This window comes from Myodes glareolus, chromosome 17 (assembly GCF_982192425.1).
Source record: "Myodes glareolus chromosome 17, mMyoGla1.1, whole genome shotgun sequence".
Classification (NCBI taxonomy): Eukaryota; Metazoa; Chordata; class Mammalia; order Rodentia; family Cricetidae; genus Myodes; species Myodes glareolus.
The window spans coordinates 59,475,929-59,495,067 of record NC_142042.1 but is presented as its reverse complement, the minus strand read 5'-3'; the positions used below and the strand labels follow the sequence as shown (position 1 = coordinate 59,495,067).

The window sequence follows — 19,139 nt, the reverse complement described above, 5'->3', positions numbered from 1 at the left end:
GTTGCTATGAATATCTATGTGAGTCTACAGTTCTTACTTGATCAGTCTGATCTCCCAGGTGGGGGCTGACGAAAGCCACTTCAACTTGCTGGTTTAAGTGGGGCGCCCGAGAGGGGCCAAGGTCTCTCCCTAAGTACTGGCGTAGGGCGTGTAATTCTGAGTTTCTTTCCAGGAAGGCTTGTGCTATTTTCTCTGCAGCTGCCTGGTAAGAAAGGAATCATAACAAACATTATTAGAAAGATATCACAGTAAAACAAATAAAACATTTTCAAAATTCTTTAAAGACTTATTTTTATTTTATGTGCATGACTGTTTTGCCTGTGTGCATATCTGTGTACCAGGCGTGTGCAGTGCTTACAGAGGCCAGAGGAGGTCCTCTGCAACTGGAGTTACAGATGGCTATCAATCACCTGAAGGTTCTGGGAACTGCACGCAGGTCCTCTGCAAGAGTGCTCTAACTATTGAGACATCCCTCTAGCACCCATGAAGTAAGTGCATTCAGTAAGTATATACTGAGTGCCCGTTCCTGGCAAGTCATGTTTGGGTACTTGGGATTTAGTACTAAGTGGCTCTTGAAATATACATTCTTGTTGAGGAGGAGAAAACAGGAAAAACGTAAGGGGATATATTAGGTAGCAGGAAGTGCATCAAGCAAAATCAAGCATAGCAGAAGGATTTGGAGAGTGGACGGAGGGTGTCCCCCCCACACTTTAAATAAAATTTGTATGTGTATATGTATGTATGTATGTATGTATGTATGTATGTATGTATATCAAATAAAAGCTGTATGTATTCAAGGCATGTAACAAGCTGCTTTGATACATGCGAGCACATTGTGGATGGTCACTAATCAGTTCAGTCACTAGTCACTGTGTGTCGGCAGGTAAGTGGCCCAGAGCTCCTAACCAAGACTCTGTGCCACTGTGACCAGTGGTACTCACTCAGACTGAGCGCCCACACTCTTTGTCTGTGGGACTACATGTTAGATAGAGAGGCCAGTGTGATAAGGTCATGTTTGGCAAAGAACTCAGCCATACAGATGTTTGGGTAAAAGGCAGTTGAGGGTGAAGAAGCAACTAGAGTAAAGGAAGTCATTGTTAGGCCAGTTCTGATCTTCACACCTTAGCCTGGTAGAGGCCTTGGAGAGCCTGTTTCAGGCTGTCTCATCTGGTCCAGTCCTGCTGTTTACTGTGCACACAATTCTGCCTGGGAAAGACTTTCTACTCCACTATTTTCCTTTATAAATTCTGAGCAGAAAAGTTATTTCTGAGGGTCCCATAGGTTTTTGTTTTGTTTAAACAAGTGGTAGGTCCCACTGAGAATGGAGATAGAGGAGAAAAGAGAATTTGAGACTGACCAACATATTATATAAATGTATGAAACCATCAATTAATAGAGAAAATTTAAACAATCAAACTAGTGTATTTCTACCAATTTTCTAAGGTGATAGCGATACAAGAGGAAGACCTAGAATTTATGTGTGACCATTAATGTATAGAAATGCATTTAGGGCTGGCAAGATAGTTCAGCAGGTGAAGGTGCTTCCCACAGAAGTCCAGTGACCTGAATTTGATCCCTGGACCTCATGTAAAGGTGCAAGAGAATGAACTCCACATAGCTGCTCTCTGATTTCCATCAATGCACCATTGTGCATGTGCCTACTCATGCATCATGTCTACCATCATGTATACATACAACTGATGTGGAATCCCCCTCTGTATGCTGTGAATGCCACTGGTTGATAAAGAACTTTTTGGAGCCTATACCAGAGCAGGGCAGAGTAGAGGTAGGCAGGGAAGGCTGGACTGAATGTTGGGAGGAAGAAGGCAGAGTTAGTGAGAAGCCATGAAGCCGCTGCCGGAGACAGACTGAGAAAGATGTGCTGAAACTTTGCTGGTAGGCCAGGACCTCGTGGTGAGGCACAGATTAATGGAGATGGGTTAAATTAAGATGTAAGAGTTAGCCAATAAGAAGCTAGAGCTAATGGGCCAGGCAGTGATTTAATTAATACAGTTTCTGTGTGATTATTTTGGGGCTAAGCGGCTGGGAACCAATTAACGGCCTCCTCCAACATACAATCATAATTGTAAACTTTTAGGGGATTGAGATAATGAATTGGAACCATGTTAGCTAAATTATAGCACTAACTTTCTCTAGGATGAAACCAAAGCTGAGCTCCCCTCGCAACTTCTAAATGACAATTACAAATACACATCTTCAGGATGGAAAATTTGGACTCTTTTGAGGTATGGACTATCACTCAAGTCCTGACAACTTAGATAGTATTTCAGAATTCCATTCCTCTATCTCTCAGAACAATCAGAAGATTAAGAAAACAAAAATACTGGATGCATGTATTGTCTAGGCCGCTTTCCAGATGCAGTGTTCAAACCATTTCATTCAGACTGATGGAGAACTGCCAAGTAGACTGTGGAGAGAGCGAGCCCAAGTCGGCAGCTCCAGACACTTCCTGTCCCATGACCCCAAGTGCAGCACGGGATCCCTGTCTGCTTCTGCATTAGCGCTTACTTGGCTCGCCTGCTCCCTGGTGCTCATCGCCTGGAGCAGCCCCTGGATCTCCATCTCGTGCTCTGCAGCTTGTTTGCGCCGATCACTCAGAAGGTCCTGCAGCATCCGCTCTTTCTGCTGCAGGTGCTGGCACAGCTCCTCGGCTATCTCACTCTGGCAGGGCTCGAGTTTGCAGAGTAGTGTTGCCCGGAGCTCCTAATGCGAGAGGGATGGCGTAAATGCCTGGAGGGCAGAATTTCCTCTGCCCCACACCGAAAGAGCCCATTCTTGGGAACACTAATGTCTCATCCTTTGTGCCCCCAGGCCTAGCACAGGTCGATGAGTTGGAAGGCTGGACATACATACTCAGTGAACGAATATGAATACAGAAAAACACCTAGAATGGCAGCTTCACAATAATTTCTGAAATAACAGTTTTCCCTATGCTTGGGCACATAGCAGTTAAGGGAGGGTGCAGCAAAGGGACACTGAGCTCAGCTGCTTCCTCCGCAGTATAACTTTAGAGAGGGCTAATGGACTGAGGGTATGAATGAGGGGGCATGCGACTCCTGCAAGCCCAAGCCCCTGCAAGCCTCTAACAGGAGAATGCAAGCTTGGAGCCAGCCTGGACATAAAGTGAGAAGGAAATGGTATTTGTAAGAAGAGCAATGCCACTACAGCTTCCATCCACAGACATACAGCAGACGGTGCTAAAGCCGTGGAGCCCTGCTGGCTGGACTGAAGCGGCTCTGCAGCTCTGCCATGCTGCTCTGACAAGTTAACCTCAAGCGCCTGGGTCTTTGCTTTCAAAGCAGAGTGTGCCCTCACGACCTTGGGAGGATCCACTAAGTCCATTTCCATTGAGCTCTTATAACAATGCCTGACCCAGCAATTACATTCTAACTATTATAATACAGAGGTTTTTTTTTTTAGATCTAATTAATGAATTCTCATACGGCTTCTCTAAGAATGATAAATGACACGCTAAGTTATGGTTGTAAAGAGAATTCGGGGAAAGGCAGTCACTCGCCCAGGGACAGAATATAACTGAAGGCTTGGGTCGCTGGCTCTGGAGGCCTGGAGAGCGCTGCCTGCATGCACACCCAATGCCCTGGAGTGCGGAAGCCTTGCCTCCATTTCTTTGTCCTTGTTGCGCAGGGATGTTTGCAACTGCTGGAGGGCACTCTCCTGTTCCTTCTGCCAGCGGCCAGACTTGGTTTCCAGTTCTGTCTTCAGCCACTGCAGGTTTTGACAGGTGGCAGTTAACTGTTCCAACTCCATGCCTTTGGCCCTCAGGAGACTCTCCATACTCTGCAGGGACAGACACAGCAAACATAAGCCAAAGGGGCATCCCGCACCCTCAGGATAAGAGAATTAGTCCCACCTTTAACTCACATCCACCTGTCCCTTTTGTAAGAAAACAGAATGTCAAAGCGGTATTTTCCTTTAAATACAGAATGCGTGCTACAGTAGGACTGTGGGAGGGGCAGTTTCCCCAGGGAAAAAGTGAATGGCTTCTTTAATAACTGACAGATGGTAGCTACAGAGGGTCTAAAATAAGTCTGCAAAAAAACCTAAAAGTATATGCTAAGGAAAGGAGCAGGGGGGCTGGAGAGATGGCTCAGAGGTTAAGAGCACTGACTGCTCTTCCAGAGGTCCTGAGTTCAATTCCCAGCAACACATGGTGGCTCACAACCATCTGTAATGAGATCTGGTGCCCTCTTCTGGCCTGCAGGCATATGTGGAGGCTGAACAATGTATACATAATAAATAAATAAATAAAAAGGAGCAGTCATATAATACATTGATACCTATATAAAATCAGTGAGAAAAACACAGTATAAAATATGTGTGTATATACATGTCCCACAATGCTCACGGAAAAGCGTATGTGCATTTCCATATGAATAGGCAAGGATGAGAAGTTAGAACCACACAAACAGCACTCACCACGCAGTGCTCCCCTGTAAGTCTATAATGTAAAAGAGAGCTTCAGAGCCTTCTCCCTACTGCTGGAGGAGGAACGAGTAAACGCTATGGGTCTTTGGCTTTGAAACTCTGGGTTTCAGAGAACAATGGAGCGGCTGATCCTTCAGGCATAGAAAGCAATGATGGGGCTGGGGAAAGACAGCAAGCTGGATTTGGCTCTTACTTGCATGGTAGTTTCATTGGCGGACAGGACACTACGCAGTCTCTCTAAGTCATGGTCTCGCTCTCTCACCGCACGATGAAGCTGCTGCAATTCCTTGTCCTTCTCCTCTAGAGCGGAGAACTTCTCATCTATAGCCCGCTGCAAGGAAAAAAGGCCCCTAAGTTCCGGAGGGTTCGCTGAACTGGCACCTTTAATCCAATAGATTCCAAATGGGGAAGAACGGAAAGCTGAAAGTCCAAGGCTTTTTCATTTAGACACCAGGGGCAGCGAGGCCAATGGGTAGTGCAGTGGGGGAACTGGCTGCGTACCTCCAGATCCGTGGCTCGGTCTTGTATCTGCCGCTGCATTTTCTCAAGCAACATCTCATTTGTTTCCAGAGCTTTGTCTGCATTATCTCGATACTGTAGGAGCTCCTGAAACTCCTAACAAGACAAAAGCATTTTTTCTTTATTCCTTTACCTCTTAGATGAATTTCTTCATTTTTTTTCCCTCGAGAAATTTGTTATTTAGCACACATATACAAAACACTCAGAGATAACAGACAACGTAAATTGTTAATGATTCTACAAAAGACAGACAAACAGGCGAGCTCGTCTGCTCATGGAAACACAGGACACACTGCCTGGCTCTGACTAAAGGTGTCAGTAAAAATCTCGCAAAAGATTTTGAGCTAGGCCTGGTGGAGCACTCCTGTAATCCCAGAACTCAGGAGGCAGAGGCAGGTGGATTTCTCTAAATTAGAGGCCAACCTGGGCTACAGAGTTTCAGGTCAGCCAGAGCCACATAGTCAGACCCTAGAACAAAACAAAACTAGATACAGCACAAAGGTATCTCCAAAAAGAAAATGTGGCACAGGCCCAAAGCTTTGAGTAGGTAACGACTGACTGTGTCTCTTAGTGCCCCATTTGTCCCGAAAATTTTCATTCTGCCATTGAACCCTGTGGAAGAGCACATCTCCTGTCGTGTGACTCAGAGGTGTTCTGTCTGCTGAGCCTGCCTCTGTGGATTACATGCGTGCGTGCAGCTATTGATTTGCTGGGGAGCATACCGCTTCACGGATTGTGTGTCCTACTCACTGATGCGTTTCCAGCTCCAGCACTCACACGGGAGGCACAGGGCGGGCCTGGAGGCAGGCACATGAGAGCTCTAGAAACCTGGCTTCATCTGAGAACTCACCCGGAGCAGCTGTTCTTTGAGACTCAGGCTTTGATGGAGGTGCTGGATGCTTTGTTCCCGGATTCGAATCTCATTGTATTTTTCCATCTCCAGTGCATGAATCTGTTGGTTCTTATTGTGCAGTTCTCCTTGGAGGTGTTGTAAAGCTTTTCGTATCTCCTGAAATAACAGATCCTCTTTAAAAGTAAGCTTCCCTTGTGATCATTAGGTATGAAGGTCAGAATACTTTCAAGACAAGCAGGGCACCTGCCTATAATCCCAGCCTACAGAGAGCCTGAGGCCGAAGGATCTCAAATTGGCAGAAGGGTCTCAAATTCCTTCCTTAGCCACCCCTAATCACTGCTATTGGAACATAAAGCTGCCTCTTTGGCAGTTTTTGCCCCACTGAAATTCTGTCATGTGGCTGCTTCTCCTATTAAACTAAATAATTTAAGAGGTAGAGTCTCTGATATTCACCTTTGTGCTTCCAGGACACAGTCTGCTCGCCTAGTACATGACCCAGGGGCAACAAATACTGAACTAAACTAGACGAGCAAATGACTCAAGGGTTCAGGTTCAGCATAAACCGTCCTGCCAGGCAAAGACGGCGTTGGGAGCAATAAACCGGTCAATGATTTACCTGGTTGTGTTTCCAAGAAGCTTCCTTCTGTTGCTCTCTCTCCTGGGCCGCAGCCTCGACAAACTGCATGCATCGCTTGACGTCAGCCAGTTGTAGCTCCTTCTGACGCAGCAGCCTCTGGAGCTTCTGGACTTCGAGCTGGCTGCAGAACAGGGCACTCTGAAGGTCAAGCAGGGCCACCTGGTGCTGACTTGGGGCACCGCCCTCTGAGCCCTGAAAAGAGCAGAATCCTAATCACAATCACAAGGAGGAAAAGTCCTGAGAGAACTGCGCAACCCAGGGGACTCCAGCCCCGCCTACGGCCCTCAGGCCCTCACATACGTGGAGCTGTCCGAGCTGGCTTTGGTGCAGCATTTCTCGAAGCTTTGCCATTGTGCCATTTTGACCGTCAATCACCTGGTACAGCTCCTCGGTCTGAAAGCGAGAGAGGATAGCACTCCCGTGTTAGCAAACTGCACATAAATGACATTATCGCTCCTGTACAGATGCTAGTAACCGAATCATTCCAAATACCTAAGGGGACCGTTTCCCATGATAAGGCTTGATAATCTGACAGAGGAGACTTCTACAAACGAGATGAACTATTTCCCACGGGTCTGTGACCATATAACATTTTACCTCACTTTGCTTGCTTTTTAGCGATTCCTTGAGGCTTTGAATCGTCACATCTTGCTTCTGAGATGACTCCTGCGCAGACTTTAGTTCATAGCTCATTTCATTCAGTTTCTCTTCAAGAATCTGAATTCAGCAGAGAAACTCTGTTAACTCCTTGGTGGCTTTTAACCTCGAGGGCCAGCAACCTGTCCTGACCATCTCGGGTTTCGAGAAAGTCTTAGGGCATGCTGTCCTATTTCCTTCTCATACACGGGAAGCATGAGAGTCTGACTATGAAGAGAGGCACAGATGTGAACTGCTTCCCTCACTGCTCACACACTTCAGTGCCATGCACTGTGCACTCCCCATGCTGACAGCCACACTATTCTTTCGGCCCCTCCACAGAACCAAGGAGTGCCTGCAATCTAGCATAGGATGAGCACACTATAGCAGGGATTCAGGAGCCCCGTTGGGACAACTGCCTTGCAGGCAGACATTAAAATCTATGAGTTATATAGAGGAATAAAAAATTACACTAGGGCTGGAGAGATGGCTCAGCAGTTAAGAGCACTGCCTGCTCTTCCAAAGGTCCTGAGTTCAATTCCCAGCAACCACATGGTGGCTCACAACCATCTGTAATGAGATCTGGTGCCCTCTACTGGGCTTCAGGCATACACACAGACAGAATACTGTATACATAATAAATAAATATTAAAAAAAAAGAAGTTACACTAAAATCAAAAGCACAAGCTTCCGGTCTCAAAGCCTTACCATGGAGTTAAGGATTACATAGATGGTCTAATCTCACTCCTAGATGGCATCAGAAATTGAGGTATGTACGGAACAAATTAAAACCCTGATAAGAAGCAAAGGAAAGGGCTGAGCAAGCTATGAGGACCTGAGCTTGAACCTAGCAGCCACATAAGAAGCCAGGCTTGGAAGGTGCGTGCTTGCAATCCTAACTCTGGGAAGGTGGAAACAGATGAGTCCCTGAGCTTGCCGGCCAGCCAACCTAGCCTAATTTTCAAGCCCTGGGTCCCAGAGTAAGACGATGTCTCCCAAATAGCTCAAGGTAGACAGCTCTTGGGGAACAACTCCTGAGACTGACCTCTGGTCCACACACGCGCACATGTGCAACCAAATGCATACCTACTGTATACATGCAACTCACACATACACATACAAGAAAGGACATAAAGATACAAGTGTACAACTATCCTTTTAGATGAACTATACCCCCTGAGAACTGGGGATGCCACAGCATTCATCTCCCAAGTCTTACGCAGGATGATGGAGCTGGGCTGGAGCCAGTTCTGCCCATACCTTGTTGGTGGCCTCTGTTTGCTGCACTTTCTCCTGGAGCTCTTCCAAGCGGGAGTCAGTAACAGGCTGGGTTACGGCGGTCCCGTCTGAGTCCAGCTTTTGTTGCTTAGGTAACTTTACAGGATGGGGCTAGGAGGAAGCAGGGAGACAAATCACACTGAGTGAATGCGGTCAGTAACCCATTCGATTTTCATATTCAAACTGGGCCTCCTTTTTCCGAGAACACTCTCAGCAAGCAGCAGGACTGTCTTCAGGAAGTCACCTGGTGATCTGTGCAGCAGCTATGGCTTCCAGGCATCTGAAACTGCCACCCCTACCAGGCTCCTTGTTGTCCCCACTCTGCCCGTTCTCACAGACACTGCTTGGTCGGGGAAAGCGAATAACGCAGAATTGAAAGAGAAGAGGGTACTTAAAAATGGACAGGGTTATGACAATCAAATATTTGTTTTAACTAGGAAATTAACAAAGGCACTGAAGGGTCAAAGTTATATTCCAATTACCTACCCTATAACAAGCCTGTTTTCACTGTTAGAAAATGTGTAGCCCTTTTAAAATGTGGGCCATACAATAGGAAACAGCATTTCTGGCCACCAAATCTCCTTACTCTACAGCTGAAAAGAGACATCCTTGTCCTTAAGAAATACGTGTGAGAATATCTACAGTAAATGGAAAAATCTAAAACTATTAATAATTCTCACTTGTTTGCAAAGCAAAATGTGGCAAAACAGCAGTTAAATCCAGGTGAGGAAGCATGGGAGGTTTTTGTTCTTGTTTTGCCTCTATAAATCAAAGTCACTAAAAATGAAGGAGGAAAATAAAAATTTTCCCAACATAACCATAACAGTCTGGAAGGACATGTACTTTCTAAGAATCTCAGTCTTAGAGAGTGTAAGGTGGACTACCCATCAAACTCTACCTGAAGATCACGATGAGCTAAAATACTGGATACCTAAGGAATTCATGGCATTAAATCCTCCTTTCCCCACCAGCCCCTTTCTCATCAGGGGAAGGAAAGAACTGCTATCTTTCCGTCACACCTTTAAACTTTACCACCTTCCAGGGCCTGGGGTTACAGATGACTTTAAATATCTTCCTGCGAGGGCCTAAGTGGAGGAAGTCAGGCATTTTCTGTTTCCGCAGGGCAGCTTATTACATTTCTAACACTATAAAACACAGAACGCTGTGTGAGGTTCAGGGGGGAGTACAGTTCAGGCAAACGTTTCGTTCTCGGATCCAACAGTCTTGGTCTGTTGAGGTAGTGGTCAATCCGGAAGACTATTTTTGACAGGGCATATAAAAAGGGTTCTTGGCTGAGACAAAACTTACCTAGACCTGAAAAGGATGAGATGCTCGCAGCGGGCTATGGCGAGTGAGGAAGATTGTTACTGGTACATGGGAGGAATGGGTAGGGCCAATGGATACGAAATATCGACTTCATTACTTTTCTAAGCAGAGGGAAACCTATAAAGGGCCACTCACACCAGCAGGGTTGTTTGTTTGTTTGTTTGTTTGCTTGTTTGTTTGTTTTGAGAGGATCTCATAACCCAGTCTGGCTTCAGTTCACAACTTTGCTTCAGCTTCTCAACTGCTAAGATTACAAGCCTGCAGCACCACACCCAGTTTTAAACCACTGCTAAGAATTAAAAGGGTGCGATTAATTCTGTCAGGAAAAACAGGTACAAATAAGGATGTTTTATTACCTTACTCATAAGCCCACAGCTATTTCTGAACAGCTCATTAAAAGGCTATTTTATCCCCACTAAATAAATTGATAAAACAAAATCCTAAAATCCTAAACGGTGAGATGGTTAAAGAGGTACTAAGATATAGTCTCAAACATAAACACATGGCAGGAAATAAAAACAACCATAAGAGTTCTGAACGTTGACGGAATGACTCATAAAACAGTACAGACTTCTGAGAGCGTCCTCTAGAAGCTGGGCTTCAATGCTTGCTTTAAGAAGAAATGGGAGGGAAATGGGCCCATTTGCCCTGGTTGCCTCTTAGTACAGCTCATTAACTTCATCTACTCCGTCAATACACGTCTGTTGAGCACTAAGAAGCAGAGGCCATGTTGGAGGAGAAACACTGTGACTTCTCTTGAAGCAGATTTTGCAGCACTTGGATTTGCTGGCTACATAATAAACACGGAAGTACAGAGTATCAGCTGGTGGCAGGTCCTCAGGAAAGGACTACAGAGAATTGCTGACTGTTAATTTATATCAACTAGAGGAGGGCTCCTTTTGAGAACCAAATGGATACCTGAAGGGGGAAGAAGCCAGTCATTCTAAAAACAACAAAGCATCAAGCCAGGTAGAGGGAACAGCTGATGGAATTTGAGTCCGGGAAAAGAAAGGCATATATGTCTAGAAGGATACAACCCAAGGGAAACACAATGAGAACCACATGGGTAATTTTTTATTTTCTCATAGCTTCCCTGAATAAATTTTTTTTTAAAAAAGTGAACTTAGTTTTGACAATTTGTTAAAGCTAACATTTTAAAATATTACAAATGTAAATTTTAAGTATTTGAAATCTGAGGTCAATTTTACACTTAGAGCACATTTCAACTCAGATTAGTCACAGATCAAGTGCACAGGAGGGATACGGGCCTGTGGTGGCCTTCTTAGAACATCCTGGACAAAGGGAGGAGTAACAGGGTCAAGTGTTAAGGGAGGCACAACCCAGGTCTTACACTCCTGTACAGCGGGGATAATCAAGCTGGATTCATCGACACTATAATGAGAACTGTCTGCAGTATTTCATGCACTCTCGTTTTATTTTTGGTGGGACTGGGTATCAAACCTAGGGCCTTGTGCAGCTCTGTCCCCAGTCCTGGATGCAGTGCTTTCCAACAGTTTGCTCCAGCTGCTCAGTGGGGATGGACGGTTAGAAAGGCCCAGCAGAAAGAAAGATGAGTCAGAAAGGTGGCTGGATTATAAAGACAGCAGCAGAGGAGAGAAGTGGACGGCTCTGGTGCAGTTAACGTGCTGCTGCTCCAGACAACTGGGGGCGGGAGAAGCAGCAAGGATGACGGCTCCCAGAAATACTTGAGATACTTGCTGTGACTACAAGCTGCCTCCCCTGAAGCAATATGAATTATGTCATCTACATACCACAAGAGATGACTGAAATAGATACTGCCAATTCTAACGGACACACATTGTCATTATAGAGACAATGTTGCCTCTATAAGACCTGGCTTATTGTTTCCTCGGTGAAAAAGAACTTTCCAGTAATGTCCACTACAACCCTGAAATCTCAGCCGTAGCAAGCAGAATAGAAGAAGCTAAGTGTAAGTACAGTCCAGCTGGTATGTTTACCTAGCCTGCACAAGACCTCAGGCTCAATGCCTAAATCTCTAGTGCTGGGTAGCAGGGAGTAGTTCCAATATTAAAATGGGAGGAAGGCAGTCCTATTTATCCACTTTAAATCAGAGAGCTTGGGGCTCTGAAGGAAGCAATAGACTAACCAGCTTTCATTCCACTCTCCATACAAGGAAAGCCACACAAGGTAGGCTAAGCTATCCAAGTGACCAAAAAGACCAACAAGTGTCCAAGGGAAACTAAATTGCAGTTGGTGACGCAGCTTTTATTACTATGAAGTCATTTCTCACCACAAACCGTCAGGAACACTTTAGGGATCGAAGGTTTGTGTTTGATGAATAAGACCAATAAAGAACAAAGCCAAACTAAAACAGGCCTGTCTCCTACTCCCCGGGCAGTGTTCTGATCCTTTAGCGGCCCTCTGAAAAACAAGATCATTTTATCTATATGTTCTCATTTATACTCAGGTAAATGTGGTTTCTATGCCTCTGTGTCCATAAACACAAGGATACAGGAGCAGCAGCTTTGAAGTGGAAGACTGCCACAGGCAAGGAATCTGCCTCTCCTGTGAACTGTCTCAGCCTGAATCACAGGTAACTTCTGATTCTGTAAATGACTTATTTAAAACATGGGAGGTGTTTGTTTCTCCTTTCTTCATAATTTATTTTTTGACAGAAGTTTTTTTTTTTAAAAAAAAAAAAAACCTTTTCAGAGAAGCCCAAGGGGCATTTGGTAAATTCCTCTGAGTCAGGAATGTATACTAAGTTCCTATGAAGTACCAAGTACATAAACTTATGGGTCCTGAGAAGATTCTACAGAGTCCGATGTCAGTGATCGTCAGCTGAGTAACATTAGGGTCATTCCCAGATACTTGGCTTCTAAGACCATGACCTAACCACATTGTCCTTCCACATTAATCATTAATCACTTTCAAGGTAGAGTAAGTAGGCATGCTTTACTGACCTGAAAAAGGAGAGCGATGTCCAGGCTTAGTATATACAACACCAGGCTAAAAGTTGTTCTTACCTCTGCATGAGCAGCATTTTTTCTGGCATGTTCTAATCCTAATAGAGTCACAGATCTCAAACTGCTCTAATTTTCTATCCTGTGGGTAATCATCAGAGGCAAACAAGAACCATCAGCTCATGGAAAATCAAAGGCCTAAGCTTTGACTAGGGTCTGAAGTCTCTATTTCCCGAAGGTGCAATGGGACAAATTCACAAACGTCCCAAAGGAGCAGATCTTGACATTGTCAGGTTTGAAGCAAAGGTGTGCTCACTTTGAATTTGGGCAGAAAAGAGCCTCTAAGTGGCTCAGAGCTCTGAGAATTGGGGTTTACTAAGGGACCACACCCCCTCAGCATAACTTTTCTACTTCGGGGCCAGACAATAAAGGAGGAAATTACTACCCAGAACAAGTCAAATCTTTCTGCAGATTATCTGAAGAGCCTGTGCTCACAGAAGGCAAATAAAGGATTTGCATAGTATCAGTAAGCAAGAGAAATATACTGTTGCTGCTTATCTTAATCTAAGGAAGGAGATGTAAGGGTGGGGATGGGAGGGAAGCAGAGTCATCAGGAAGAGCTTTCAAGCTGACAGTTAATACACATACAAAGGGTTAAGTGGAGGATTAAAACAAAAGAATCAAAATGACTAAGCAGAAGGCACTCAGGTTTCCTTCCTAAGGTAGAAAAAAGTTTGCTCTCCAGGTTCTTGCATCTACAAAGCAAAAAGAGAACTAACAAGAATGTTTTATTCTTCCTACGTGTGCTCAGAGAAACAGATAAAAGCCCATCTGTCCTTGCCCCACCTGGCTTTTTTCTACCCTACAGCACAACAGCCCTTAAGGAGATTAAAAGTCAATTAGACTTAGTCAATAGATCAAAGGGCTAGAATAAAATACATATTTTGTTTACAAACACATTGAGCTCGTGGTAACTATTTTGCCTTACACCTTTACTTATTAGAAAAAACATAGTAATGAAACACTCTTTCTTGAAGCTCAAAGCCATTTTCTCACCTCCCAATGTCTTATTCTCCATATAGCATAGAATAAGGCCCTGATTCAACAGGAAGGTCGGATCCCACTAGTTTAAAGCTCTGACAACCACAGTTACTGTGATAAAGGGTTACACTTACCATGGTTTACACACTCATTCAGATTTCTTTTCAGAAACCTCCTCCCCAGACCTCCGTGAAATCCTTGGGGTGTGGAAAGCAGGTTCTTGGTTAAAAACAGGTTAAGTTAATGTGATTCAGGCGATGTGATTAAATATACAGAATTAAAAAGTCCTGCTGAAAACGGTGAGGGATCTTTGGCTCTGCAAAAGCTCTTACTTAAACAATAGCTTCCCAACGTTCCTAACTGAGGGATGCTCTTGAAAACCCTTCCCAGTTCCAAAATTGGCTAAGTCCAGGCAAAATACCAAAGAAAGGTATTTTTCAATTAAATATGGAGTAAACATATTTTTGTTTTCCATGGAATCCTTCAGGTGTTCCACTTGCTGCAGTATTGGCCATAGCTGAGAGGCAAACACAACTTATTTCCTCATCGTGACCAGCCTATTTTCAGATCCAAATATGGGAATACCATGTTTAATTTGTGGCATTTATGTCTGGTCACGGAAATACTGTTTGAGCTAAACAGAAATGAGGCTCCATTAAAGAAAAGAAGGAAGCACCCAGGTGCTAGGCATGTAATGATTAACACTTTGACACAAAGGAAGGCATTGTTTTCCATAAATTTTAAAACATTTTTATGCTTTCTGCTAAAGTTTTTATTAGTATACAAATTTTACATGCTGCCTAACTATGCCTCAAAAGTCCCATTTAAATGGAATCTCAACTTCACTCATTACCAGACTGCTGAAAGTTTCTGAACCCTGTTGACTGAGGACTAAGGTTCCCAGTGACTTCTAGATGGTCCACCTTTGCCAATATGCTAAGGATGTTTAACAAAGTTATTGAATCTAGTATTTAGTGTTGCTATGGAAACAGAGTAGCACCTATCAGTCCCTGTAAATAGCTGGATTTAAAAGGGTGGTCTGAAATCAGTTAAGCGGACACGAATAGCTCAAATTAAGTTCAACTGTCATTCTCCAATCACTAAGAAAGTCAAGAGCAGGGTGAGTGGGTCCCTTTCTTACTAACAACTGTCTTCCAGTAGGGCTCAGTAGAAAAGCTGTCTGTGCAGTTTTCACAATAACCTTATGAGTGACAACATTTGCCTTCCCAAAGATCGTGCATGAACAAGTCACCATTAACTCTCAAATGACTGTTAATCACAGCAAACCTTGTCCAGGTGTTCTTTTGACAGAGTAATAGGCTTAACCCTATGCAGGAATCATTTGAGGCACCTGGGTGCTGACGAGCTCAACAGGAGAACGGCCAGGAACCTAACTCTCTTACAGAAAGACAATGGAAGAAGTCATTCACAAATCTAAAGAATGGCAGAAATCAAGGGCAGGGGGAGATTGGGGTGCCAAAGGCGAGACGGAATGTCTTCTTTCTGCAGGAGAAGAATCTTTCTCTTTTGGCACGTGAAAGAGATGCAATTTTTAACAATGGAAAAATCAACAGATAATGCTCAAAAGGTTTATGAAAAAGCAACTTATCTAAGTGTACACCACGTTTACTAAATGGGCATGAGCAAAAAGTATAGCCAAAATGGGCTTAATGATTAGTTTTTTTCAAGCCTAGAACATTATTCTCCTGAAGCTAATCACGCCATGAGAAGTCTATGGGTGGATCGTCAGGAGGGCGCCACACGCAGCAGTCGGTGTGTATACCTGGATTTGGAGTGGCAAATACTCTTCATAGAGATCATCCCATAGCTCCAGCAGGTCCGCAAACTCCAAGGAATAACTCACAGGTGTCAAGGGCCTGTTAAGGAAACTGGAACTAACTCCATTTGTCATGATATGGCCAGGCTTGGCTCCAAGTGGGCTGGATTTCACTGGAATTGGAAGCTTGCTCCCTCGGGGACTCTGAAGGGGCTTATATTCAAGACCTTTAATCATGCTGAGAGCTAGCTCCAGTTTGTGGTTACAGAAATGCTGTGGAGCCTGTTCATCCGAACAATAGTCACACTTTAGAAGTTCCTTCGCACTTCTCTCTGCTTCCTCATCCTTCTGTTGTGGAGGACTAGCCTGGACACTAGCATCCAAAGATTCCACAGAGGAGCCCGGGGTCCCTTCCTCCATGCTTTCCCCATCCGGGGCTACTTTTGTGCTTGGTAAGTCAGGCGGCCCAACCTCTGACAATGCCGGTTCTTCGGTGCAAATGCTCGTAGAGCACCTGCTAGAGAGGGCGTAAGAAATACTTCTGGCCACTTTTCGAGGCACCTTACAAATGGCTTCATAGTCAGAATCCGCAACCCGCAACGCTGCACAACCACGGCATCTCCTGGGTCGATTTCCGGGGCCTTCAGAACCATGACAGCTGTGTGACTCCTGAATCTGATCCTCATTTTCTACCCAGCACTCAAACCCTGAATAAGCAAAGTCTTCCTGGAGCAGCGCAGAGTACCTCATATCTGGTAAGTTGGAAATGTCAACCGTCCCAGTTCCCGCCTTGATCTCCTCGCCAGAGTCGTCGTTATTCTTCCGATACATACTGGCGATGCAGAACTTGAGGCGATCCTTTTCCAGCAGCAGTTTCTGCAAGCGCTCAAGAGAAAGGGCTTCGATCCTGGCGATAACAGTATCGAATCGATATATGCGATCGAGCATGAAAGCACACTTGCTGCAAGCAAACTCGGCTTTGCCATCACGAGTGACATCTTTGCCTAGGACGTACGAAAGCAGAACCTGGAGGTTGAGCTTGGAAGCGGTATGGAAGATCCAACGCCGCTGGTTTCCACACAGCTCCCGGGCACAGATCCTGCAAATCTCTTTCATCTTTACTCCGGGAGGGTGCCGAGCTTCTTCTCTGTAACGGTCACAGCGGTGGGCTGCTCACTGGCTCTGGGATGCGTTCCTCTTCCCACCTTGATCGTCTGTGGCTGGCATGGCCCTGCTCGGGGTCCTCACTGGGTAGGGGCGCACTTCAGAGCGCGCAGGCTCTGGGTACCACACGACCAGCCCCGCCCCTCGGGCAGGGGGCGGGCACAGAACGCCGGGGGGGGGGGGGATGCTGAGTGACAGGGTGCGAGCTGAGCGCGGACGCTGCCAAGGCCCCTCCAGCTGTCTCTGCCGCGGGCAGCCGTGTCCTCTACGTCCTCCCAGGCGGGCAGGCTGGGCTCCCGGACAGCAGTGGCGGCTCAGGGCTGACGCAAAGCCCGGGCGATGAGGCATCAGATTTCAAGATGGCGCCGGGGTAGGCGGCCTCCGCGTGACTCCTCTGGGAGTTGTAGTCCGACCATTGTGGCTCCACGCATGCGGGCTGGCGAACACATCGCCCCCGCCCTCTATCCAGTTTCTCCCGCTGTCCCGGTAACGCCGACTTCGCTCCGAGGTGAGAGTGGAAAGCCAGGTACCAGGCCAGTGCCTGGGCTGCTTTACTCTGATAAGATCTCACCGGACGCACGCCCTGTCCCTTCAAGGAATCTCCCTCCTCTGCTGGGTGCCTTGAGGCTCCTCCCAGGGAGGAGAAAGCCCAGTCCCCTCCCTGTCCGTCCATAACCAGTGCCACGTACACTGTGGATGTGGCCAGGCGGTGCCACTAGGTACCGCTGCGCCGCCGCCTTCGGCCTCCACCCCACCTCCTCTCCTAATTCTGTCTCGCTCTGGGGTCAGAAGGACCCGGGCGGCAAAGGTGGGTGGGGAGGGCCTGATAACTAGAGGAGGAAGGGACAGGTAGAGCGAGTTTGCCGAGGCCAAGCTAAGGTTGAACCTTTCCTACTATTGTATGGTTCTAAGAAAGGAGACCAGTGTTTCCCCCACTGGTGTAGGGGGATGGGTGGCTAGGTGTTTAGTCCTTTTATGGAGTGGGGAGGGGGAAAAGGATGGCGCACGAGGCTAGCACCGGAGAGTGAGTCCTGCAAACTCCTGGTGTCTGCAACTGATAATCACGATTTTAAAGATAACAAGAGAAAGAGCTTTGCTTGAGGCCTCCTGAGAGGACATTATCACAAATTTTCGTTCTGGTTCTGGTAGACTGCTCCTTTTCAAAATGGGGAAGGGAGACAGACGCTTCTTTGAGAATGTTTTCAGTTCAAGTACTTCAGCATTAGGGCTGGAAATTCATTGACGTCGTTAGTACCCGGTTTTCCTACGCCACAGTTAAGTCCCCCACCTCGGTGAACTTAATCTCACACGCAAAGGAAGGGAACCTGGAGCACCGACTGGATGGGTTGCAGGTAACACAAAACTGTTGAGGGTGCGAATTCACTTCCTGGCTTGAGAGGCAAACAGCAGAGGAGGAATCCTATCCCCAGCGATCGCTTGAACTCAGGTCCCTAACGATTTTTAAATTCTAGTGTTGTGAGATCGGGGCTATTATAATTATTTTAGTTACATAAACAAAATCCTGGAGCTTTGTCTGCAGCATACCTTTGCATATATAATGTCATCTGCAGACACGTATTCTGATCCTCTAGTCGAGACCAGGAAATGGGATTCCACGGAAACAGCTGCAGTCCTCTAGGCATCCTCTAGGCATGTGAGCTTGGAAGTCATAAGAAACTGAGCCGTGGGGCTGGAGAGATGGCTCAGTGGTTAAGAGTATATGACTGCTCTTCCAGAGGACCTGGGTTCAATTCCCAGCACCCACATGGCAGCTCACAACTGTAACTCCAAGATCAGACAAACATGCAGGCAAAACACCAGTGGCACCATAAAATAAAAATAAATAAATTTGAAAAAAATAAAGAAAGAAACTGAGCCACAATCTGAAATCTACAATAGTCTCTGGACTCACCCCTCCTGATGGACAAGCAGAGAGTGCTCTACCCCCTCCTAGTGAAAATGCTCCAAAATTACATTGAAAAATATATTCATTTCAGGCCAGAACTAACCCTAACGTGACCACTGGTGTTTAAAGTCATATGGTCAAAAGGTAATGCTGTACAGATAACAAAACTTGAAGGTTAAAGTTTAAAAATAAAACATTGCAATAAGTTTAGCCTTTTATGACCCATATCGTCATCTTCATCACAACTAGTAGTTAACAGTGGCTCCTTGAAAGGAAAGTAGAGTGGAAGGAACGAATTGAAGGCATTATTCTATAGACTATGAATCGTTTGAATTTAGACCAATGAATATTTAAGTATCACCTTTAATTTTCTGGGTTTTTTTCTTTAAATATTTTCTTTTAAGACTTTTTTAGCTTAAAAAACTGTATGTGCATGAATATTTTGCATGTATGTATATGCATGCATGTATATGAACCATGTATGTGCCTGGTGCATGCACATGCATGCAGGGAAGTTCAGAAGACGGAGTCGGTTTCCCTGGAACTTCAGTTCCACATGGTTATGAGCCATATGGGTGCTGGGCACTCAG

At 45.5% G+C, this 19,139-nt stretch overlaps 1 protein-coding gene across 28 annotated transcripts in view; it reads right to left on the bottom strand.

Moving 5' to 3' along the window:
- Window positions 1-19,139, bottom strand: part of LOC125408772 (myomegalin-like) — a 211,805-nt gene that overhangs the window by 54,185 nt on the left and 138,481 nt on the right. For 14 of the 28 annotated variants that reach the window (XR_015735366.1, XM_048447326.3, XM_087897716.1 and 11 more), the window contains exons 1-11: window positions 15,486-17,231; window positions 8,373-8,501; window positions 7,074-7,193; window positions 6,777-6,869; window positions 6,456-6,668; window positions 5,837-5,995; window positions 4,969-5,082; window positions 4,661-4,798; window positions 3,640-3,819; window positions 2,530-2,724; window positions 38-202 (exon numbers count right to left, since the gene is read on the bottom strand). Coding sequence is in view for 27 of the 28 variants with exons in the window: in XM_048447326.3 (XP_048303283.3) it covers window positions 38-202; window positions 2,530-2,724; window positions 3,640-3,819; window positions 4,661-4,798; window positions 4,969-5,082; window positions 5,837-5,995; window positions 6,456-6,668; window positions 6,777-6,869; window positions 7,074-7,193; window positions 8,373-8,501; window positions 15,486-16,595 (2,616 nt within the window). In the remaining variant the exon portion in view is untranslated. Of the gene's footprint in view, window positions 1-37; window positions 203-2,529; window positions 2,725-3,639; window positions 3,820-4,660; window positions 4,799-4,968; window positions 5,083-5,836; window positions 5,996-6,455; window positions 6,669-6,776; window positions 6,870-7,073; window positions 7,194-8,372; window positions 8,502-13,836; window positions 14,172-15,485; window positions 17,233-19,139 lie in introns of those variants that run through there. The other 14 variants (XM_048447403.3, XM_048447446.3, XM_048447367.3 and 11 more) reach the window with 4 other exon arrangements.